This window comes from Nycticebus coucang, chromosome 18 (assembly GCF_027406575.1).
Source record: "Nycticebus coucang isolate mNycCou1 chromosome 18, mNycCou1.pri, whole genome shotgun sequence".
Taxonomy (NCBI): domain Eukaryota; kingdom Metazoa; phylum Chordata; class Mammalia; order Primates; family Lorisidae; genus Nycticebus; species Nycticebus coucang.
Genome location: NC_069797.1, coordinates 53,934,438 through 53,957,935, shown reverse-complemented (window position 1 = coordinate 53,957,935; position 23,498 = coordinate 53,934,438). Strand labels below are relative to the sequence as shown.

The 23,498-nt window shown below is 53.7% G+C and overlaps 1 protein-coding gene across 11 annotated transcripts; it reads left to right on the top strand.

Annotated features, from left to right (window-relative positions):
* The first annotated feature begins 1,118 nt into the window (after positions 1–1,118).
* On the top strand, positions 1,119–21,486 carry TBKBP1 (TBK1 binding protein 1). 11 transcript variants are annotated; one of them, XM_053568467.1, is made up of 10 exons: positions 1,119–1,232; positions 3,012–3,286; positions 3,672–3,794; positions 4,031–4,135; positions 5,512–5,692; positions 6,256–6,431; positions 6,574–6,635; positions 17,634–17,752; positions 17,957–18,678; positions 19,984–21,479. In XM_053568467.1, the coding sequence occupies exons 2-10, from the start codon at positions 3,062–3,064 to the stop codon at positions 20,110–20,112; spliced, it is 1,842 nt and encodes a 613-aa protein (XP_053424442.1). In that variant the 5' UTR covers positions 1,119–1,232; positions 3,012–3,061; the 3' UTR covers positions 20,113–21,479. The 11 variants fall into 11 exon arrangements, 9 of the variants coding, with proteins under 9 accessions (XP_053424442.1, XP_053424447.1, XP_053424439.1 ...); XM_053568472.1 differs by having other exon boundaries at positions 1,125–1,232; positions 3,027–3,286; positions 19,984–21,486; XM_053568464.1 differs by having other exon boundaries at positions 1,149–1,232; positions 2,451–3,286.
* The last annotated feature ends 2,012 nt before the right edge of the window (positions 21,487–23,498 follow it).

Genomic DNA, 23,498 nt, shown 5'->3' with positions numbered 1-23,498 from the left:
AGGCTCAGTTTCCCAACAACTTTTACAGATGAACATATGTACCAAAGACCTCCACCCAGCCTATACCTTGCTTTGAGTTTACATCACTGTCCCTGGAGGATGCTTTTAAGCCAGAGTCCTCCAGTGTGTCCCTTGATTATCACCTACCTGCAGCTAGGCTGATGATGCCTCTGTACCCATTTTTTTAAATCTGTCTGGGAATAATCAAAATGACTCATTAACACCCCCTGAACGTTACAAGGCACAGTTAGTTTTGATCTTTTCTTCTCCCATGAGGGTGCCCAGGTTGGGATGATCTCCAATTTAGCTCAGAAAGGTTAAGATTACTTGCCCAAGGTCATACAGCGTGAAATCGGCAAAACACTTGTTTTTTCGGCCCAGCAGTTTGGCAGGTGCTCAAATAATCTTTGTGCAAAGATTGAAATCTGTGGTTTCTTCATTTCTCTGGCCTGTGGGTACTTCTGTGTGATGGGTAAGGGGGATTGTGGGGGATTGTAGGGGCTTGGGGTGGGGGGGAAGAAAGCTGTCTGTCTTCCTAAATGAACCTTTGACTTCCTTACTCCCAAAGAAGTTACAGATTTAACTAATCTCTCAGCATCCTACCTTCAGTGTATTTACTAGAGCAACGTCCCCTTCTCCAATAGCAATGAAGAGTAAGTTTTCTCCTCAAAAGAGCAAAGATTAAGAAAAAAGAAAAAGACAAGACAAAAAAGTCCAAATAAACAGCCCCATTTCCTCCCAAAATATACAACCCCAAACCAAACAACCAAAGCACCAGCTGCCCTGGATTGTCCGCAGACGCCCCCAACACACGCCACCACGCCACACTGCGCAGGAGAGGCGTCGGGGAGGGGGCGCGGAGCGCGGGCCAGGAGCTCTGCAGGGAGCCGGTGGGCGCCGGGCGCGCTGCCAGGCCTAGTCGCAGCGCGGGGGCCGCTACCCCTCTCCACGTGGTGGTGGCAGCGGCGGGGTCCGGGGCGCCTTCCCAGTTGGAGAAACCCAGAGCAGCCGGGGAGGAGGAGGCGGAGGAGGCGGCGGCGGCGGCGGCGGAGGAGGAGCGGGGCGGGAGGGAGGGGGTTGGGGGAGGGGTGGGGGGTGGGGAGAGACCCGGCGGCGGCGACAGGGCGAGGAGCAGAGCGCGGTGCCAGGGGGGTGGGGGCACCGGTGCCCGTCTGGGGAGGGAGCAGGCGGAGGGGGTAAGCTGCGATTACAAGCAGGAACCGGCAGCAGCTGTGAGTCCCCGGCTGGGGCTAGGGAGGGGGGGAGGGGAGAGGCGCCGGGGCCCGGCCCCAGGGGTCGCGGGGTGGGCCGGAGGAGGTGGCGGGAGGTTGGCAGGCAGTTTGCACAGGATGATTGGGAGGGGTGGGGTCCGGCATCGGCATTCCGCATCCCTAGTCCCACTCCGCCGCTGCTCCTCAGGCCGCGCCGCCTCTGGAGCCCCTTCCCAGGTCCGGGACGAGCGGCTGGGGCCCCCGGGCTCGGCCGCCTGTGGGGGAGGGGGCTGCGTAGTCTCAACCCCGGAGAGGGGAGGGGCGACAATTTCTGTCGGCCGAGCTGAAGGGGTTTAAAGGGCTGCTCTTAAAGGGGCCGCAGGAGGGACCCGGGCCGATTGAGGCACCCCTTCCCCACCCGCCTTTCAGTGGGCTCGCCCGGGGCCGCTAGGCCCAGAGAATGCGGAGGAAGGTGGGACGGCCCAGGGGACAGAGCCGCGCGAGTGGGGTGGGCCCGGGGTGGCGCAGAGAGACCTGGGGGGTGTGGTGAGTGCTGGCGCGCGGAGTTGGGGGGAGGGGATGGCGTGGGAAGGAGAGGGTTAAAGGTGGGGCCGGCCCTACAAACGCGCGCACACACTCCTTACTCAGACCTAGTCGCACGCGAGTCCCTGGCACTTAGTTGAGGCTAGGGGGGCGGTAGTGGGGCCTCTGCCTGGGCCCTTTGCACCCCAACTTCGGGAGGTCAGGGGCCCCAGTGTGTGAACCCACACCTCCTGGCTGAGCCCCCTTTGCCTGGCACACATACGCTCCAACGCGCGCACACACACCTCGGACAGTCCCATAGTGCCTCACGTGACACAGCCCTAACGTGCCCCCTGCCCACACGCTCAGGCACGCGTGCACACACAGCCTCCCACACTTCCTAACTCCACGCTGACCCCTCTCCGCCCCCAAGGTACTCATTGACTGTGACACACCTACACTCATTCACAGACACACTCCCCCCACACGCCAGCCACAGACACAGATTCATAAACAAGGCCGGGAGAAGTACACACGCACCCCCTCACTGCCTACTCTTTCTTTCGGGAGCCCTGAGTCATTCCGGGCCCCCTCTCAGGGTTCCCCATTTCCCAGTGTGTGGGTACATTGGGAGGGACACAGGAATGTGTCTCCCCTTCACCTGAGTCCCCTTCCCCAGTCTGCTCCCTCTGACACTCAGCCAAGGACTTCCTGTAGGTCCCAGGTCAGGGCCCAGAAGAGCCTGGACGGTTGCCACTGTGCTTGTGGGGGAGGCACTTCCCTTTCCTGAGCTCCAGGATCCTGCAGGAGGAAGCAGGGAAGTTGGGTGGGGGCAGCAGAGGGTGTGCTGGCTGTGGCTGGCCTGACTCTCCTAGTAACACTGGGCCTTTCTTGCTTAGCCTTACTGGGGTGCCAGAGGCCTGGGCTGAGGAGCTTGGCAGCGAGGTATTTGGGGAAGTGAGGCCTGGGGTGGACCAGGCAGGCTATGGTCTGTGCCTCAGCTGGGAAGGCAGCTCTCTCCCATCCAGAGGTTTCCCTGGGTTCTGGAAAGAGCCCTTTCCTACCACTGCCCTGGCTTACTTGTTCCCTGCTTTTCAACCCCCAAGTTTTCACCTCCAGTCCCTTTCCCAAGGCAGCAGAGAGCATGGGGAAGGGGCTATGGGAAGGGGCTATGAGCTCTGGGCAGGAAGTTTCTAGGCTGCATCTCACCTGGCCTGGGTGCATCTGCCCGGATAAGGGGTGTCAGGGATAAGCTCCAGATGGCTCTCTCCACGATAGCTCCTGCTCTCCCAGGGGCCCCGGTGTGGGCCACAACCCGGCCCCTTGCCATGGAGTCCATGTTTGAGGACGACATCAGCATCCTGACCCAGGAGGCCCTGGGACCCAGTGAGGTGTGGCTGGATGGTTCTGGAGACCCCTCACTGGGGGAGGATATGTGCTCTGCCTCCCACTTTGCCCTCATCACAGCCTATGGAGACATCAAGGAGCGGCTGGGGGGCCTGGAAAGAGAGAATGCCACCCTCCGCCGCCGCCTCAAAGTCTACGAGATCAAGGTCAGAACAGCAGAGGAGGGGATCTAAGTGTGTGTGGGAGGATGGCGCAGGATGGCAAGATCTGATCTGGCAAAGATTCCAGGGATCCAAAAGAGGGATAAGGATGCCAACTCTCAGGAACTTGATGGTCTCCCTCGAGAAATGTGGCTGCTCTGTATTGGGAACTCTGGAGACCCCAGCAGCCAACTGGGGTCTTATCTTTGGAGTAGCTGGACCTGGGATCTAGAAAAGATCTAGTTGGTGGGAGAGGCCTTCAGGGCATGGGAATTGGGATCCCACTGGGGTGGGGGGAGGTAGGGACTTTGAAGCAGGGCAGTGGGCACAGCAAGACTGAGGCATGCGTAGAGAGTGGGCACCAGCTCCTGAGGCCCTGCCTCTCCTACAGTACCCACTGATCAGTGACTTTGGAGAGGAGCATGGCTTCTCTCTGTATGAAATCAAGGATGGCTCCCTGCTGGAGGTGGAGAAGGTCAGTTTGCAGCAGCGACTCAACCAGTTCCAGCATGAGGTAAGCCCTTTAGCTTGGGCTGAGCTCTCAGGATTTCCTGCTCCAATCCATTTCTGAACCCTTGTCCCTACAGCCACTGGCCTTCTGCCCCTTTGATCAGAGACTGTACTCCCTAAAATCAGCTATGGCTTCTCCTGCCCCTCCATAGAGTGCTGGGAGTAAGGGTGGAGAGGTACAAGGAGCTCCTCAGTCCAGGAAGTGATTGACTCTGTGGTGTACACCCTGGCCCCATCCAGTTGCAGAAAAATAAAGAGCAGGAAGAACAGCTCGGGGAGATGATCCAGGCTTACGAGAAACTCTGTGTGGAGAAGAGCGACTTAGAGACGGAGCTAGGGGAGATGGTGAGGCACAGGCAGCTGGGGGGTGTTGAGGGTGTGCACCTGGTTGTGTGTGTGCGGTTCTGTGTGTGAGCATTTCAGCCATGGGGTTGTGTGCAGCCGTGTATCACACTGCACTTACGTGTACCCTACTTGTGTTTATGTGTACCTGTGATCACCTATTTGGCCTTGTGAGGGAGACTGTGTATGTCATCCAGGTTGTGAATGATGCCAGGGAATGCTGTGTCTCTTTGTGCCTGTGTGCCTCTCATGCTGGGTTGACTGTCAACTATGCCTGTGAGTACTGCCCCTGGGGGGCCATGTGGAGCCGCAAGGGGGACAGGAGAGTGTACGATTACTGAGGTGGGTCTTGGCTTGTGTGATTTGGAGTCAGGGTGTGGCCATACATGTGAGCTGGTGGGCAGGTGTCAGAATCAGGAGACCTGCTCTCTGTCTTCTCTAGCTGTGACCTTAATCTTTCCTCTAACAGTGGGGCAAATAATAACACCCTTACCAAGCCGTTGTGAGGGTGATGGGGCATTTGTGTAAAAATGCTTTGGCTTGGGTGGCGTCTGTGGCTCAAGGAGTAGGGTGCCGGTCCCATATGCCGGAGGTGGTGGGTTCAAACCCAGCCCCGGCCAAAAAAAAAAAATGTTTTGGCTTAATAGTCATAAACACTTATATGGCCCCTGGCGTGTGCCAGGCGCTGTCCTTATCACTTTTTTTGAGACAGAGTCTCACTCTTTTGCCCAGACTGGAATGCTGTGGTGTCAGCCTTGCTCACAGCAACCTCAAACTCCTGGGTTCAAGTGATCCTTTTGCCTCAGCCTCCTGAGCAGCTGGAACTACAGGTGCCCTCCACAAAACCCAGCTAATTTTTCTATTTTTATTAGAGGTGGGGTCTCGTTCTTGCTCAGGCTGGTTTCAAACTCCTGAGCTCAAGTGATCCTCCTGCCTGGGCCTCCCAAAGTGCTGGCATTACAGGTGTGAGCCACTGTGCCCTGCCCACTCTTATTATCTCTTGACATATTAACTCATTTTAATTCTCATCACAGCCCTAAGAGGCAGGTGTGGTACTATCATCCCCATTTTATAGATGCAGTATGTGAAGCCCAGAAGTGGTTAAGTCACATGTCAGTTGGAAGTTGTGATGTTCCTGAGGGGGTGGTGGTGTCTGAACAGGGGACTGAGTAGTTCTTATAAGTGTGCCTTTGTGCTTATGGTAGAGAAGAGGCATTAACTTGACCTTGCCAGGAGCAATAGCCTGAAACATCTGCATTGCCATTGCTGGAAGAGACCACACACGGGCTGCTTGCTCTAGTTTGGGTGGTAATGACTTATCCAGATGTGTGCAAGTCTTGAGTCTGCGAGGACCTTCATCCCTGTCTGCCCTCCTCTAGCGCGCTTTGGTGGAGACCCACCTGCGGCAGATCTGTGGTTTGGAGCAGCAGCTTCGGCAACAGCAAGGTCTCCAGGATGCAGCCTTCTCCACACTGAGCCCTCCACCAGCCCCTGCCCCTCCCTGTGCTGATCTGGACCTACATTACCTGGCAGTGAGAGGGGGCTCTGGCTTGAGTCATGGTGAGAGCTCAGTGACCTCTTAATTCCTCTCTTCCAAGTCCCCAAGTCTGACCCCCATTTTCAATACTACAAGACACCTGAAGATTACCTAACATCCCATTATATCTTAAATTTCTGCCATAATCACCCCATCCCTTACCAATTCTTCCCTTACTTCATTTATTACTGCCCCAGTTTCTCCCCTTCTAAATGGGCATTCATTTCTTCCTTATCAGTCCCTAGATACTCCATTGCAGTTCCCCTGTGTGCCAGCAGAGGGTGCCTTCTCCCTCTGGGCCTTACTCTGCCTGCCTCAGGTTGTGATTGAGAGGCCTCTGAAGATGCTCTGTACTTAAAGTCTGGCCAAGAAAGCCTTCAAGAGCCCATTTTATTTTTTCCCTGGCCTCCAGGAAGATTAGAAAATGTAGCCCCCCACTGCCCTTGTAAAGGTTACTCTTATCCTCAGGTATCTGTCCTTCTGGCTTCTCTTTTGGATCCCTCATGCTGTAGTCCCATGTGTTCCATATTGGGCAAGTATAAGAATCGGAGGCAGCATGAGCCTGAATTGTCCTCTCTCCTGCTAGCAGGCTGGCCAGGTCCCACACCCAGTGTGAGTGAACTGGAACGGCAGCAGCTAGAAGAGGCTCTGGAGGCTGCCCAGGGAGAGGCTCGGGGAGCTCAGCTCCGGGAAGAGCAGCTCCAGGCGGAGTGTGAACGGCTGCAGGGGGAGCTGAAGCAGTTGCAGGAGACCAGGGCCCAGGTAAGCAGCAGGGGCACCTAAACACCCCTCAGAGGCCCAGGACCTGGCCTTCCTCACTGCATACAGACTGACTCTGGGAGTGGTTGACAAGGGGGTCTTGGCAAGGTGAGGGTGAGTCTGACCTCTTGATCTTCCCCTTCAGGATCTGGCTTCCAACCAGTCGGAGCGGGACATGGCATGGGTGAAAAGAGTTGGGGACGATCAGTAAGTCATGCCTATAATGTTTGCCCTCCAGCCTCTTTTTTTTTTTATATTATTAAATCATAGCTGTGTACATTAATGCGATCATGGGGCACCATACACTGGTTTTGCCCTCCAGCCTCTTAACTGGCACAGCCCAGTCCTCTTAGGTTCTCTCCTTGTCCCTCCATGTTATGTGGGTGGCCTCTCTTCCCAGTCCTCAGGGATAGTGTCTGTGTTGCCTGTCGCTATGTATCCTTTGTAGGAAGGAGGTAAAGTTCTGGAATGTTCAGGTTCTGAGTCAAAGTCCCTGAGTCAAAGTCCCTTTGCTTTCCTCTGGGACCCAGCCCACCTCTTCTTGAGGTATCAGAGGCTCAGAGAGATTTACTTAGCTGGGCTTTGCTACTACATTCTGTGTCCCCAGTAAGGTTTTGGGCCTCTCTGCAGCCTCTCTGTTGGCCTCCCCTTGTGAGGAGGAAGGAGATGATCTCTTTCAGAATTTGTTGAGCCTTGTCTGTTTATTTAAGGAGAGAGAACCTTGAGGCTTAAAGACAGGAGGGGCTTTCTTGGGTGCACAAGCACTGGGTGGAGAATTTGAACATACTCTGATGGGGTGTCCCTTTGGAATTCTACCAGGAAAGAGAGGTAGCAGGAAGTAGGAAGGCAAGAGCTATGTCTTTGAGAAGCCTAACAGCACTGGGCCGCAAGGGAGGGGTGGGTAACCACCCGGCAGCAGTGGAGCCTGGTACCTTTCACATCCACACCCAAACTCACCCTCTCCTGCTTTCTGACAAAGCTCAAATCTCCTTCCACCCAAGTCCTCTCCCTGGAAATGAGGTGTCTGGCACAGACTCCCTGCTTTCATCGGAGAGGAAGACTGAGGCCCAGAGAAAGGGGCAGGAACTAACCTCTGTCACACAGCCACTCTGCCCAGCAGGCTTCTTCCTCTTCTTCCTCCCAGCCTCTGGCCAATTGGGGATACTCATCACTTCTCTCCCACCATAGGGTGAGGGCCTGGGTGGAGCTGTGATAGATGGGGAGGTGAGAACCTAGTCTGTGAGATTGGTGGGTGGGAACCCTAAGCTAGGCCTTGTGGAGAGGGTCCACCCTAGTCTGTGGCTGGAGTTCAGGGCCATCTTAGCCCAGGTGCCCAGACCCAGAATACACACATTCACACACATGCTCTAGAATCCGACCTTGCCACAGAAGTCATGCTTTCTGCGTCACTGAGTCCAGTCTTTTAAGACCAGCCATGAAGTCTCCACCAGTTGATAGCACTCTGAGGGAGGATGTTTTGGCAGGACCAGAATCTGACCATTTAGGCTTCTGAGTCCCAGGGACTCTTCCAGAGATAATGAGTGACCCTCAAGGGCTCAGGAGTCATTCATAGCTGAGGCATGTGAGAGGAAGGTGAGGTAGATTTGAGGGGGGAGGCAGAGAAGGGGTGGTGGATCCCCAGGGGCCATGCCTATCTGTGCCTGAGTGAAAGCGCACCCATCCCAGAAGGTGCTTTGGAAGTTGTACCATCCTTACCGTTCATTCTGGCCAGAGCAGGTCCTGCCTTCCTCACTCACAGCACCTGCCCCGAGCAGGCCCTTACCAGAGGTGACCTCCTGCCTGCTCTCCTCCTTCCCTGTGGTTCAGATCTAGGCCACCTCCTGGGTCTCTGTGTCTGGAGCCAGCTGGGCCCTGCCTGCGCAGCCCCATGCTTCCTTTCAGGCTGAGCATCTTTGGATAACCCCAGTTTGGCAAGAGTTAATTCTCATAGGAAGTCCTCACTCCCCCGGTAGTTTTATTTTCTTATAAACTCAGCTCCTTTTGGTAATAGGCCCCTTCCCAAGTGCTCCTTCCCCTATCCTCCCACCTGAGGAGGCCTGTGATACCTACTCTGGGCCTCTGTTCCCCTACCAGCACTCCCTCTTTCTTCAATTTCCACTTGACCCTCCAGGCTAGTAAGGAATTTTACCTGTGGCTTTTGCAAGAGTGGAATGCAGGGGGGGTGGGGGGAGCTGGATAATCCAGGTGGAGGTCTAATCAGGGTGAAATGGAAGCTGAGGAGGGCTGAGTCCCACCTGCTCTGATGTAGGAAACTTCTGTATCCCAAAAGGTGCCTTCCTGTCTCAGTTTGGATTCCTCCAGGGCAACCAGTTTTACTGTGGGAGTCCTTGCAGTTAACATACCCTCCCTTGCTTGGCGTCCCCTTCCTGGGTCCTGTTGGAGCAGAGAAAGCAGCCCCAGCCCCAGGGTCTCCCATTCACTTCCCTCTTAGCCCTTGGCCCTCAAGTGCTGAAACTCTTGGCCATCAGTGTTTCTGTGAAAACAGACACCCAGACCAGACCAGATCAGACCAGTCCAGACTGCCACCTTTCAGGTCTGACCTCGGGAAGTCCTGCCGCCTGATCAGCATAGCTCCTGGTGTTCAGAGCCCTGAGAGACAAATCGCTATGGGGGAATAACCACTGGGGGTCACTCTGGGGCCAAAGCAGTGATGAAGGGAGTGGTGGGAGGGGAGCACACCTGGCTGGTGAGGATGCACAGGAAGCTAAGGACCCCAGGCGGGTCCCAGCTGAGGGGGAGCTGCAGAACCCATGGTCCCTTCCCCTCTGGGCTCAGCTCAAAGGCATAGGGCCTTGATGGGCTCTTTCCAAGGGTGTGGCCAGTACTGGTGATGGGGAACTTGGGGGGACTCCTTGGAGAAGATGAGGAGTCCAAGGGGGCAGGTGTCAGTGAGGGGGACAAGGGCCCAGTGAGGGAGGGGGTTCAATTGTGAATGTTCCATCTGTGAGAGGGCCCAGTGATAAGATGGAGGACCTACTATGGGTGATGGGGGGAAAACTATAGGCCTTTCTTTTTTCCCATCGTGGGGGGCTCAGTATTGCAGCCTGGGCCCTTTTCCGCCCCCCTACCCCTCCCCTCTCCGCCCACAAGCCTCTGCATGGGCTGCGGTTAGTGGTAGGGAAGAAGTGTGAACTTGATAGAGAGGATGGAAACTCTGCACGGAGGTCAAGGGCAGTGTGAGGTGGGTAAGGACGGAAGCTGGAGACCCCGTATACCCTGAGTGTAGCCTCATGCCCCAGAACCAGTGGGCTCAGGGCCTCCCCCTTCACGCTTCTCACCCTCTCTACTTCCTTTCTTTCAAGCCTTTGCCTGGGGTACCCAGCGCTCACAGGAGTTAACCCCTGAGCACATGCAGCGTGGGGGCTCCCTGAGGGTGGTGAACATACTCTGATGGGGTCTGAGAGATTGGTGGGCTTTGAGCCTCAGTCTTTGATCCTTTGCCTGCCAGCAAGGAGGAAAGTTCTTACCCGTACTCCCCTCCCTCTTAAACCAGTCGTTAACCTGGTATCTCCAAAAAAAGTCTCACAGCGGGTCTCCTAGGCACTTCCCTGATTCTGTGTCCATGCCAGACACAGTATGAAGTGATTCACCTGCACAATCTCATTTATTTCTGACAATGTGATGTAGGGATCATCCCTCTTTGACACATGAGCAAACTGAGGTGCTGAAGAGTTGAGTAATCCAAGAAGTTTAGTAAGTCTAGTGCACATAGCAAGCAGGTCCTGGGAAAATGGGGCAGTGGTACCTCTGTGGCATTTTTCTTGTTTGGCTTCTTTAGGTGGAAGTCTCTTTTATGAGGGGCAACCATGTGACTTGTTGACCAAACTGGATCACTTTTGAAAGTGAAAGGGGCACTATTAATAAGTGTGCTGGGGCAACTCATATGAACCAGGACAGTCCTAGGCAAACTATGACCTGTGGGCACCCTACCCTAAGCGGAGACCCTGGTTTGCAGGCCTACCCTTGAGCTGCTTGGTACAGCTGCCTGTGGGAGGCTTTCTAGACACGGGGCATTGACTCTGGTTGAAGCGTGGCTGGGGCTGCCAAGAAGAGCCAGGCTCTGGGGACCGCAAGTTATAGCTGGTTGAGGAGAGTGAAGGGGCTCAAGGCGCCTAAAAGGAAGTGGTGGAGCGCTGGGTTGTTGCAAGCGACTTCCTCCTCCCCCTGGCCCGCAACCTCAAGTCCGCTCCACGGCCTGGTGCCTGTGGTCCCCTCCCTGGGGGTCGGGTGGGAAGACTGACACTGGGTGTGCCTGTGGGTGGTGGAAAGTTTGGTCCTTAAACTCCCCCACAGGGGCGAGGTGGCCAGGGCAGCTGGGGGCAGCTACGGGAAAGGATGAGAGGGTTGGCAAGGCTGGATTTCTGTTCTTCTCACAATTTTGAATGATGAGTTTGATCTCATGACCAGCTGTAATCCTCACTACAGTCCTAACCCTATTACTGCTCCCGACCCTGACTCTAACCCTATTCCTAACCCTGACCCCAGCTCTGTCCATTGTCTTGGCCACACATCAGGTGTCAACTCCACCCCTAGTCTGACTCTGACTTCAAGCCCATCCTTTCTAATCCCGTGACCCAGAGCTGGCCTGAATTCTGACCCCACCGCATCCTCACAGCCGCTCCCATGAAGCATGGGGCATGTGGAAGTCCAAGTGTCTGCTGGCTGGTTTGGGCAGATAGAAGCCTCTTACAGAGGAGGATGCTTAGGTCTCTAAACTGACTGATCTTCAGTTGATTTTTCGGTAACAATGAAGATTGTTGTTTCCAGAACAATTTCTGAGATCCCTGAATTATTTGTGGAAAGAATGAATGAAAGAATAAATCAATGAAGGGTGGAATGATTTGCAGCCAAGGGGGCACTCCTTCCTGCCAAATCTGCCATTTGCACTCTGGCTCCCCAGTAGGTGCCAGCTCAGTAGGCTGAGGTGCCAAGAGCCTGTGTTTGAATCTCTGCTCTGTGCCACCACCGCTTTGTGACCTTGAGTCAGCCTCTTCATCACTGTCATCTTCCACTTCCACATATGTCTAGCACCTTCCTCTCCCCTCCCAGGATAGGGCTCCCAGGCCATGCCGAAGGTCCCCAGCCCACCCCTCATCCTTCTGCTGCCTTCTTGCCTTTCCTCTTTCTCCTCTCACGATTCTTTGGTGGGCAGAATAGTGTAGCGGTCATTAGCCTGGACTCTGGAGGCTAGGTGCTAGAGGAGAGAGAGCTCCCATTCCAGAAACTCCACTACTACTGGGATTTATGACTTTGGTCAAGTGACTTAACCTCTGTGAACCTCAGTTTTCTCCTCTGTAAAATGGAGGTAATATTAACGGCAGTGTCATAGAGTCGTCGTGAAGATTAATAAAGTTCTTAGCACATTGCCTGGCCTGTGATAAGTGCTCATACTGATTATCTGTGATTCTTTTCTCCCTGGGTCCCTCCCAGGTTCTGAAAGTCTCAGATAGAACTTTTCCCTGTGATTTAACCAATAAAGAAGTACCTACACGCAGCCATCTGTGGCTGTTTACCTGACTTATTCTTCCTAAACAGTCATGATGGTGGTAAAAGCACTATTCAGATAGGGGCCAGGAAATGGAATGTGTATTTAGGTGCACGTGTGTGACTCTTGGTTGTGTTGTGAAGTCGAGATTTTTTTTCCACTGAATTGGCAATGTTTTCAGTGAGTCATTCAGGTTGTTAGTATATATTTAGTGACTTGGGCCTATGCATTGTGAGGTGGAGAGAGAAGCCTAATGAAGGGGGAGGTCCCAGAGGGCACTGGGCATCAGGAGGTGGTCAGGTGCCATCACATTGCCCAGGACTCAGTGGTCTTTGTGATGGTTGCCTGGGGATCTGAAAGGATGGCACCCGGCTGCTCTAGCCCTCCATGTCAGAGCTAGAAGAAGGGATGGGCATTCTGAGCCAGAGGCTTCTTTCTACTTTTTGCTGGTCTGGCCTATTGTGAGGAGGGGGCCAGGAGCTGGCCGGTGGAAACTGGGGTAGCTCCTGACAAGGGGAGGGAGGCAAGCAGGGGAGTGATAGGGGCCTGGGAACTGAGTGTGGCAGGTGAGATCTCTGAGGCAGGGTGTGAAGACGACGACCTGTATCTGTCACCTAAGATATAGCAGTGAAGGTGGATAGTGAGAGAAACTGGCTGTGTAGACAGAGGACCACATTCCATCAGGACCTTGCCCGCATCTTTCTGCCCCTACACTAAGGGCACTAAGAGGATGGCATGTTCCTGCCCTCTGAAAGTCCCAGGCTAATGGGAGACACATCACTCCTGCCCTCAGACACTCTCAGTTGGAAGAGGGAGTCTTCTCTTTGGGAGTCCTGATTTTTCTTTTGAGAACAAGAGTTGCCCTTGGTAGAGTGCCATGATGTCACAGCTCACAGCAACCTCAAACTCTTGGGCTCAAGTGATTCTCTTGCCTCAGCCTCCTGAGTAGCTGGGACTACAGGCACCCACCATAACACCTGGCTGTTTTTTTTTTTTTTTAAATACATCTTTTATTTTATTTTATTTTTTTTTTGTGATTTTTGGCCGGTGCTGGGTTTGAACCCGCCACCTCCGGCATATGGGACCGGCGCCCTACTCCTTGAGCCACAGGCGCCGCCCAACACCTGGCTGTTTTATAGACAGGGTTTCACTTTTGCTCAGGCTGGTCTCAAACCTGTGAGCATAGGCAATCCACCCATCTCAGCCTCCTAGAGTGCTAGGATTACAGGTGTAAGCCACTGTGCCTGGCATGGGAGTCCTGGATTTGATGTGGGACACACCTGGACTCCCCATTCAGACTGAGGATGTGCTATTTCTTCCCATAGACCCATGAGATGACAGTAGGGGAACACATGACACACTGACCAAAAATAAAGGTTAAAGTGTGGTGGGATGGAGGGCTGCAGAGCCTAATGTGGGGGTTCCTAGGAAGACTCCTTCCTTTTTTTTTTTTTTTTTAATTATTTATTTATTTATTTTTATTGTTGGGGATTCATTGAGGGTACAATAAGCCAGTTACACTGATTGCAATTGTTAGGTAAAGTCCCTCTTGCAATCATGTCTTGCCCCCATAAAGTGTGACACACACTAAGGCCCCACCCTTCTCCCTCCATCCCTCTTTCTGCTTCCCCCCCCATAAACTTAATTGTCATTAATTGTCCTCATATCAAGATTGAGTACATAGGATTCATGCTTCTCCATTTTTGTGATGCTTTACTAAGAATAATGTCTTCCACTTCCATCCAGGTTAATACGAAGGATGTAAAGTCTCCATTTTTTTTAATAGCTGAATAGTATTCCATGGTATACATATACCACAGCTTGTTAATCCATTCCTGGGTTGGTGGGCATTTAGGCTGTTTCCACATTTTGGCAATGGTAAATTGAGCTGCAATAAACAGTCTAGTACAAGTGTCCTTATGATAAAAGGATTTTTTTCCTTCTGGGTAGATGCCCAGTAATGGGATTGCAGGATCGAATGGGAGTTCTAGGTTGAGTGCTTTGAGGTTTCTCCATACTTCCTTCCAGAAAGGTTGTACTAGTTTGCAGTCCCACCAGCAGTGTAAAAGTGTTCCCTTCTCTCCACATCCACGCCAGCATCTGCAGTTTTGAGATTTTGTGATGTGGGCCATTCTCACTGGGGTTAGATGATATCTCAGGGTTGTTTTGATTTGCATTTCTCTAATATATAGAGATGATGAACATTTTTTCATGTGTTTGTTAGCCATTCGTCTGTCATCTTTAGAGAAAGTTCTATTCATGTCTCTTGCCCATTGATATAAGGGGTTGTTGGCTTTTTTCATGTGGATTAATTTGAGTTCTCTATAGATCCTGGTTATCAAGCTTTTGTCTGATTGAAAATATGCAAATGACTCCTTCCTTTTTTTTTTGCTGGGGCTGGGTTTGAACCCGTCACCTCTGGTACATGGGGCCGGCGCTCTACTCCTTGAGCCACAGGCGCTGCCCCGGAAGACTCCTTCTTTTGTGGGCCTGCCCACCCGTGCCCACCATCAGATGGGTAGTAAGGATACTACCTAATAAGAGGACTCGTCTTTCAGATATATGGCCCATTTGTATTATCATAATTTGGCTTTGGCCTAAATGGGTTAAAAAATAGTTTTGTTGCGGCAGGGGTGGGGTGGGGGGGCAGGTTTTGTCTTTTTTTTTTTTTTGAGATAGGTCTTGCTCAGTTCTTGGGCTAGAGTACAGGATGTCATCATAGCTCATTGCAACTTAAGCCCAGCTGTAACTCCTTGGCTCAAGGGATCCTTCTGCCTCAGCCTCCTGAGTAGCTGGGACTATAGGTGCATGCCACTATGCCTGGCTGATTTTTTATTTTTTTATAGAGGCAGGGTCTTGCTGTTTCCCAGGCTTGTCTTAAATTCCTGGCCTCAAGCAATCCTCCCATCTTGGCCTCCCAAAGTGCTAGGATTACTGGTGTGAGCAACTGCACCATTTCTGCCTCAGGATTAGGAAGGAGGCTCAGTCATTATCTTCCTTCTCTACATCAGCTTTTCCTGCCCTCTGAAGCCCTAACCTCATGACTTCCTCACCTCTCTCCTGGGTCAGACGCACGTGCACATATACACCCACTCACTTGCCTTCACCTCCTCCCATCTACGTGCATCCTCGCTCCTATGTCAATCATGGGATGGGTATGAGGCCCTCAGGGATGGAGAACTTGGGCCTCCTTGACCTCTCTGTCCTGGGGCCAGAGGCCTCCCCTGGAAGAGCTCTGTCTGCAGTGCCAGCTGCTGCTTCCCTCTAGCTCTGCTTTCCACAAAATTCCTGAGTCCCTTCTGGAGTTGGGAGGTGGGGAGAGCCAAAGGAAACCCAAATCCCTGCCTTCAGGGAGACCCCAGGCTTTGTCCAAGCCCAGAACATAAAGAAAGGATCCCAGGCCACAGCAGAGCCTCCTGTGAGGTCGAAAGAGGCTCCTGGGCCACACAGGCCACAGTGGGAAAAAGTAGGGTGCAGTGCTGGAGTGATGATCTCCATGGTTCCAACTGGCCCAAGAGAAAGGAAGGGGAAAGGAAGTGAGTGAGGTTCCTTGCTAAACTCAGGTCTGCCCATGAGGCAACCAAGAGGCCTGAATAGGATATGGGAGAAAGAAAGAAAAATGGAAAGTCTCAATTCATTATACACTTACTGAGTTCCAGGCTCTCGACAAGGGGCTGGGAATGTAAATACAATGATAGAATCCCCCACATTGACTTGGGACCTGTGCTCAGGCAGCTAGGGGGCCAGCCACATACACTGGAGCTGGCAGGTTCGAATTCAGCCCAGGCCAAAAAATAGCTGGGCTTTGTGGCAGGCACCTGTAGTCCCAGCTATTTGGGAGGCTGAGGCAAGAGAATCACTTGGGCCCAGAATTTTGAGGTTGCTATGAGCTGTGACACTATGACACTTTGCCCAGGGGGACAGCTTGAGACTCTGTCTCAAAAAAAGAAAAAAGAATCCCCACTGTTGAAGACTTCCAGGAAGGCAACCTGTGAGACGTGCTTAGTGTGAGGGGTGCCCCCTGCAGGTGTGCAGGGTTCAGGAGCTGTTCACACAGATCTCAGCAGAAAGGCCTCTGGGTGGAGTCCTATAGTAAGGAGGTCCTGGGAGCCATATAGCAGGGCCAAAAAGAGCTCAGAGGCAACTTTGAGATCGAAACAGGATCCCTGGCCCTGGCCAATTTGAGGTTGAGTATATCAGTTGGTATTCTGCCAGCCAGAAGGCTCCTTCTTCACTTATGGATTGTACCCCCCTCTTTTGAGACAGAGTCTCAAGCTGTCTCCTGGGTAGAGTACTGTGGCGTCATAGCTCAGCAACCTCCCAACTCCTAGGCTCAAGAGATCCTCTTGCCTCAGTTTTTCTATTTTTAGTAGAAACAGGTCTCACTTTTGCTCAGGCTGGTCTCAAACTTATGAGCCCAGGCAATCCACCTGCCTCAGCCTCCCAGAGTGCTAGGATTACAGGTGTGAGCCACTGCACCAGCCTACCCCTTGCCCCTTTTTTTGAGACAGAGTCTCACTCTGTTACCCTGGGTAGAGTGCCATGGCATCATAGCTACAGTAACCTCAAAACTCTTGGGCTCAAGTGATCCTCTTGCCTTAGCCTCTCGAGTAGCTGGGACTACAGGCCCACCACAATGTCTAGTTAGTTTTTTTTTCTATTTTTAGTAGAGACAGGGTCTCACTCTTGCTCAGGCTGGTTTCAAACTCCTGAGCTCAAACAATCCTTCTGCCTCAGCCTCCCAGAGTGTTAGGATTACAGACATAAGCCACTGGGCCCGGCCTTTTGGAATGGGCTCTTCATATATGGGCTGTGCTGCAGCATCTTATACTTTTTTTGGCCGGGGCTGGGTTTGAACCTGCCACCTCAGGCATATGGGACCGGCGCCCTACTCCTTGAGCCACAGGCGCTGCCCCAGCATCTTATACTTTTTAAAAGTAAAGACTCTTGGCCAGGTGTCGTGGCTCACTTCTGTAATCCTGTAACTCTGAGAGGCCGAGGCAGGAGGATCCCTTGAGCTCAGTAATTCAAGATCAGCCTGAGAAGAGTGAGACCTCGTTTCTACTAAAAAGAAAAATTAGCTGGTTGTGGTGGTGGGAGCCTATAGTTCCAGCTACTCAAGATAGGAGGTAGGATGGAAGGATGGCTTGAATGCAGGAGTTCGAGGTTGCTGTGAGCTAAGCTGACACCTCTGTACTCCAGCTTAGGCAAAGAGAGTGAGACTTGGTCTTAAAAAGCTAAAGACTCTTTTCTTGGGCCCCTGCACCCAGCATGTGGATTGTGCACATGCTTTAGTATGCACTCTGAGAAAATTCAGTGACTAAAGCTACTACATGTTCAGTACAGCTTTTTGATCAATCTGTTTTATTGTCATCACAGCTCTTGCACAAATTAGAAAAACATTCACACATGCCCATATGAGCTGTGTTCAGGCCACAGGCAGTGCTTGGTGCACAAAGGGATTCAGGGGCCCTTTAGAATCACTGTACTCCTGTTCTGACACCTAAACTGGAAGCCCCTGCCTTAGCCTAGAGGAATATTTCTCTGGGAGCAGAGGGAGGCTCCTTGGAAGAGGTGCTATTTGAGTTGGACCTTAAAATGGGAAGGGCCATATGCCAGAGCAGAGCCAGTTCTTTCACAGCTGGGACAGTCGACCCATGTCCTTTCTTCTCTTCATCCTCCCTGCCCTCTGAATTCAGGGTGAATTTGGCACTGGCCTACACAGAACTGACAGAGGAGCTGGGTCGGCTTCGGGAGTTGAGTTCCCTGCAGGGGAGGATATTGAGGACCCTGTTGCAGGAGCAGGCCCGGAACGGTGGTGAGATGGAGCAAGGCAGGGGGAGGCTGCTGGGGACCCTTAGGGAGGGGTAGCTGTGGAAACCATCCCGACCTTGGGCGCCATCATGGACTTCTTGGTGGTAAGGGGAATAGGTGGGCGCTGGTCCGAGCAAACCCCTGTCTCATCAGTTCTGACAAGTTCTCTGCGCACCTTCGTCCTCCCACTCTGTCTTTTCTCTTCCAGGCCAGAGGCACTCGCCATTGTCGCAGCGCCACTCCCCGGCCCCCCAGTGTCCCTCTCCCTCCCCGCCTGCCCGGGCCGCGCCCCCGTGTCCCCCTTGTCAGTCCCCGGTCCCGCAGCGCCGCTCTCCCGTGCCCCCGTGCCCCTCGCCCCAGCAGCGCCGTTCGCCGGCCTCGCCCTCCTGCCCATCACCCGTCCCACAACGCCGCTCGCCGGTGCCGCCGCCGTGCCAGTCCCCCAGTCCGCAGCGCCGCTCCCCGGTGCCCCCCAGCTGCCCGGCCCCCCAGCCCCGGCCCCCGCCGCCGCCGCCCGGGGAGAGGACGCTGGCCGAGCGCGCCTACGCCAAGCCGCCCAGCCACCACGTGAAGGCCGGCTTCCAGGGCCGCCGCAGCTACTCGGAGCTGACGGAGGGTGCGGCCTACGCGGGCGCCTCCCCGCCCTGGCTGCAGGCCGAGGCGGCCACGCTCCCCAAGCCCCGGGCCTACGGCGAGCTCTACGGCCCCGGCAGGCCCCTCAGCCCGCGGCGCGCCTTCGAGGGCATCCGGCTGCGCTTTGAGAAGCAACCGTCGGAGGAGGACGAGTGGGCTGTGCCCACCAGCCCGCCCAGCCCCGAGGCGGGCACCATCCGCTGCGCCTCCTTCTGCGCTGGCTTCCCAATCCCCGAGTCACCCGCCGCCACCGCCTACGCCCACGCCGAGCACGCGCAGTCCTGGCCGTCCATCAACGTGAGTGGGCACTCCCTGCCCCCATAGCTTGAGATAGAGACCTCGATCCGCTCTTCCATTTGGGAACCCCACCCCTCTTGGGTGTCAACAGGCAAACCATTCACACTTGATAAGCAGGGCGCCCCCTCCTTGGACCCTGGTCCATAACATAGATCCTCTTACCTATCTTCCCTGATTTCTTTTTCTTTTTTTTTTGGGACAGAGTCTCACTTTGTCTCCCACAGTAGGGTGCTGTGGCGTCACAGCAACCTGAAACTCTTGGGCTCAAGCGATTCTTTTGCCTCAGACTCCCCAGTAGCTGGGACTACAGGCGCCGGTTCTTCAACACCAGGCTATTTTTAGAGACGGGGTCTTGCTGTTTGTTGCTCGTGCTGGTGTGGAACCGGTTAGCTCAGGCAATCCACCGGCATTGGCCTCCCAAGTGCTGGAATTAAAGGCGTGAGACACCATGTCTGGCCCCTGTTTTCTTTTGATGGTAGGAGTTGGGGCCTGTGTCATTAAGACAGTTGTTCATTAAGACTATTGTTCAACCCCTTGGTTTCCCAGAGACAGTCCTGACTTTGCTTCCATACTCCACCATTTAGTAGCTGTGGGATCTGGTGCAAGTTAACCTCTCTGATCCTCAGTTTTCTCATCCACAACATGGAGATAATGATTATAGTATCTAATTACCTTACAGGGTTCTTAAGAGGGAAGCAGCCAGCCTAAAGCAGTCAGCACAGTGCCTGGCTCAAGCATCTGCTAGTGTATTGGGGATGGTGGCTACTTACAACACAGGGACAGGTCTGCTCATCCAGTTCCCTCCTTCAGGCCTCAGGTCCCTGCTGTTTTTTGTCTGTCCCAGAAGACAAAAGCCTATCTCAGGGTTCCATCGTTTCATAGAAATAATGAGTTTTCTAAATGTCAGAGCTACCCCTTACAACCTGGAGGCACCAAAGTGTACTCCAAAGCCAGACAGAAAGTTATTTTGGGGTTGTACATTGTCCGGGATTATCCTTTGCTTTGAGTTATCTGGGAGCTGTGTCTTAGTAACTCTAGGGCATGTCTGGGTCTTACTTACCTCATTGCAGATGCCCCTGGCAAGCTGAGCAGTGACTCTCATACATACCTCTTAGGGACCCTACACCCTGGGGCAGGGGTGTGGATGCTGAAATGGTGTGGGGAGGATGGTACTGGAGAAGGATGCCCAGACCCCTTCTGCATGCTGCAGCTCTCCTGGCCCTAGGTCCTGGAAAGGGCAGGCTGGAATGTGGGGACCATAGGTGGGGATGGAGGACCATAAGTGACTTTTTTCTCTCTCTGCAGCTGCTGATGGAGACAGTGGGCTCTGACATCCGCAGCTGCCCCCTCTGCCAACTGGGTTTTCCTGTTGGGTACCCAGATGATGCACTCATCAAACACATTGACTCCCACCTGGAGAACAGCAAGATCTAGGGCACCATCCCTACCCACTGGTTGTTTCTCTGCCATCTCCTATCACCCCTAAACACTCACTTTGAATGCTGCATGAATCTTGTGGGGGGGCCCTGCCCCTTGCGACCCCCAGATACCTCCACTAGCTACTGAGTCAACGTGTGTGCCGTCTTCCCTGGTCCAGGCACCACTCAGCTCTGGCTCTTCCTGGGAGGTCAGCCAAGGCTCCCTCATACCCTCTTGGCTTCTGCTGGGAAGGTGGGGATCTAGGCTGGGGTGTACCCCTCCAGGCCTCTCCCTCTGCCTTTCTGTTCTTAAACAGGGTTGTGTCCAAGAAGATGTCTAGTGCTTAGATCTGGGGGAGGAGGAGAGTGTCAGAGGACTCCAGGAGCTCCCAAGCTCCTCCTCAATTGTCTGTCTTTGCTAGGCTGTGCTCTGTCCTGGGAGCACCTCCCTGTAGGGTCTCAGAGCCTGCCCTGTACACTGATGCCCAGTTCTTCCATCCCATGGCTAACTTGAGGTTTGTGGCATGGGCTTCCATTAAGGGAAGGGGGCATCTTGTTTCTTGCCATTTCCTGAAGGCCAGCCCTGTTCTCTTTACCCTATTTCCTGCTCTGGGGAATAGAGAGGGTGGGACAGGAAAGGGAAGATCCTAAAGAGGCTGTTCTGAGGGCCAAGGGCCCTGCACTATGACCCTCAGGCCAGGGGACTGTCTGCCACAGGCCCATGCCCTCCTCCGGGAGCCCCTGTCACTGAGGCACAGATTGTCAAGGCAGACCCCTTCCCGTTTACCCCACTCAAGCCTCTGACATCACACATGGAGCCCATGTGTGACTCAGCCTGTTAGCTGAGTGTGTGTCAGCAGCCCCTGCCTCCCCAGCCAGAACCTGAGAATGGGCCCAGGGTGCTGTGGAGATCAACTTCTAAAGAGCTAACCCCTCCCCACACCCCATCACCCACATTTCCTCTGTGAAATCTACCTCAGAGTTGTACCCTCAGAAGGACGGGTAAGCAGGAGGCCAAGGGGTCCCCAAGGCTGAGGTGGGGAGCCTCCTATGGCTAGAGCCTGCCTCCCCACAATGAGTCTGTCCCCTCCACTTTGCGCCTCTCCCAGGTCTCAGCCCCAGGCAGGGGTAGTGGCCACTCCTGACAGCGCATGTCCCACTCTGATCCAACTCTTCCAGGCCACAGCTCCTCATGTCCCTCTCCTCCATAATGTAGGGGAGTGAAGGGGCGTGTTGAACAGGGAAGGGCCACAGACTCCAGAGACACATGTCATCGAACCTTGAGTGTCCTCCAGGGAGGGAAAGGGGAAAGGGGGGCCTGAAGAGGGGAGGTGGGGGCCCCTGTGCTCTCTGAAAAAATTTAAAATCCAAATAAAACTTAACTGTTCCATCTGCGCTAGGTCTGTGCCCTCCCTGATTGAAACGGAGCTAGGATCCTTGGTAGCAGGAGGCCTTGGAAACTATGTCTCAAGGAACCACAACCATGGGAGGGTGAGGAGCTGAGCGAGTAGGGCGTACACAGGCACCCACATGTATCCATGCGGAATCCAAAGTGGTTCTGGAGGTACAGATGCAAGTGGGCACAGATGACTTGTGACCTGGCACTTCCTTGGAACATGTATAAAGCAGCCACCCCAGCCCTAAGCAGATATCAGGGACTTTTGAATTTTCCTTTCCAGCAGGTCTGGCTGATAAATGTGCTAAAGACATGGGGTTCATTTATCAGTAGCAGCAATTTTTTTTTTTTTTTTTTGTAGAGACAGAGTCTCACTTTATGGCCCTTGGTAGAGTGCCGTGGCATCACACAGCTCACAGCAACCTCCAGCTCCTGGGCTTAAGCAATTCTCTTGCCTCAGCCTCCAGAGTAGCCAGGACCACAGGCGCCTGCCACAACGCCCGGCCATGTTTTTGTTGCAGTTTGGCCAGGGGCGGGTTTGAACCCGCCACCCTCAGTATATGGGGCTGGCGCCCTACTGACTGAGCCACGGGTGCCGCCCAGTAGCAGCAATTTTTTCATCAAATGATTTTGGCATGCCAGGAACCAAGCTGGGGCCTCAAAAAGGAAGAACATGGGTTCCATATCTGCATGGGTCTGAGAAGAGGAGGGGCTGGGCTCCAGGTTCATCTGTTGCCTTTTTTTTTTTTTTTTTTTTTTTTTTTTGAGACAGTCTCACTATGTTGCCCTCAGTAGAGTACTGTGGTGTCACAGCTCACAGCAACCTCAAACTCTTGGGCTTAAGCAGTTCTCTTGCCTCAGCCTCCCAAGTAGCTGGAACTACAGGTACCCACTACAAAGCCTGGCTAATTTTTTGTTGCAGTTGTCATTTTTTTTTTTTAGCTGGCCTGGGCCGGGATTGAACCTGCCAGCCTTGGTGTATGTGGCCAGTGCCCTAACCACTGAGCAACAGGTGCCGCCCATCTGCTGCCCATCTGCTATCTTGAAAGTCCCACAGCCTGGGAGGTCAGAGCTGGGTCATGAACCCATGACTTCTGCCCCTGGTTGGGGCTGTGCCCTATGTCGCAAAGAGGGCTTGAGCTACTTATTTATCAACTGTGGGTGCCTTCCTTTTTCCATGTAGCTCTTTTTGGTTAAGAGTTCACTTAAAAACAAAAAGGCGGGCAGGGGCAGTTGCTAGCTCCCTGTTGGAAGACTTCCCAGCCTCCCCAGGTTGTAGTTAATGACTACTGCCCTCTATAAGTTTATCTGAGCCTGATTCCATTTGAGGCCCAGTCCCAAGGGCCAGTAAAGGGGGCCAACCGTCCTTATGTGACAGGGCTTGAAGTGGGGAGAGAAGGTTCTGGAGTCTCTGGCACATGGTTGCTCAGGCCCCAAATAATCTACCTTAGTCAGCTCCCATGGAGGGAGGCAGTCCCCCAGGTTCTGGATCTGGGTGCTGTTTGGATCTCTGGAAGCACCTGTGAGACGGGCATGAATGAAGTGAATGAATAAGGGGTGGTTTGGGGATGCATGAGGCAGAAATCCTGGCTTTTGAGAAAAGGGGCAAAGGATGAGTGGGAAGGAGCTGGCCAGGTAGCCAGTCCTGGTCCTGAGCATGCCTGAGGTGGGAGGGAACCCAGGTAACCCACAACCTGTGCATTCCGCTGTCACCAGGGTGAGGGGACTGTGGGGACATAGGGTGCAGATTCTGGCAGCTTGTCTCCTCGATTTCTAGGGACCTGGGAAAGGGCTCAGGTGCAGGGCAGAAAGATGCTGGGGGCTGGGAGGGAAGGGAAGAAAAGCTAACACGACTCAGCTGGAGTCCCTAAAGTCACAGCCTTTCCTCTAATACCCCCCTGAAAAGAGAGGATACAGGGATGGGAGAGCTGGGGAGGGGTAGGGGAGGCCTGCCAACACACATCCCTTTCCTTCCTCTCTCAAGCAGGACTGTGATCAGACACCCA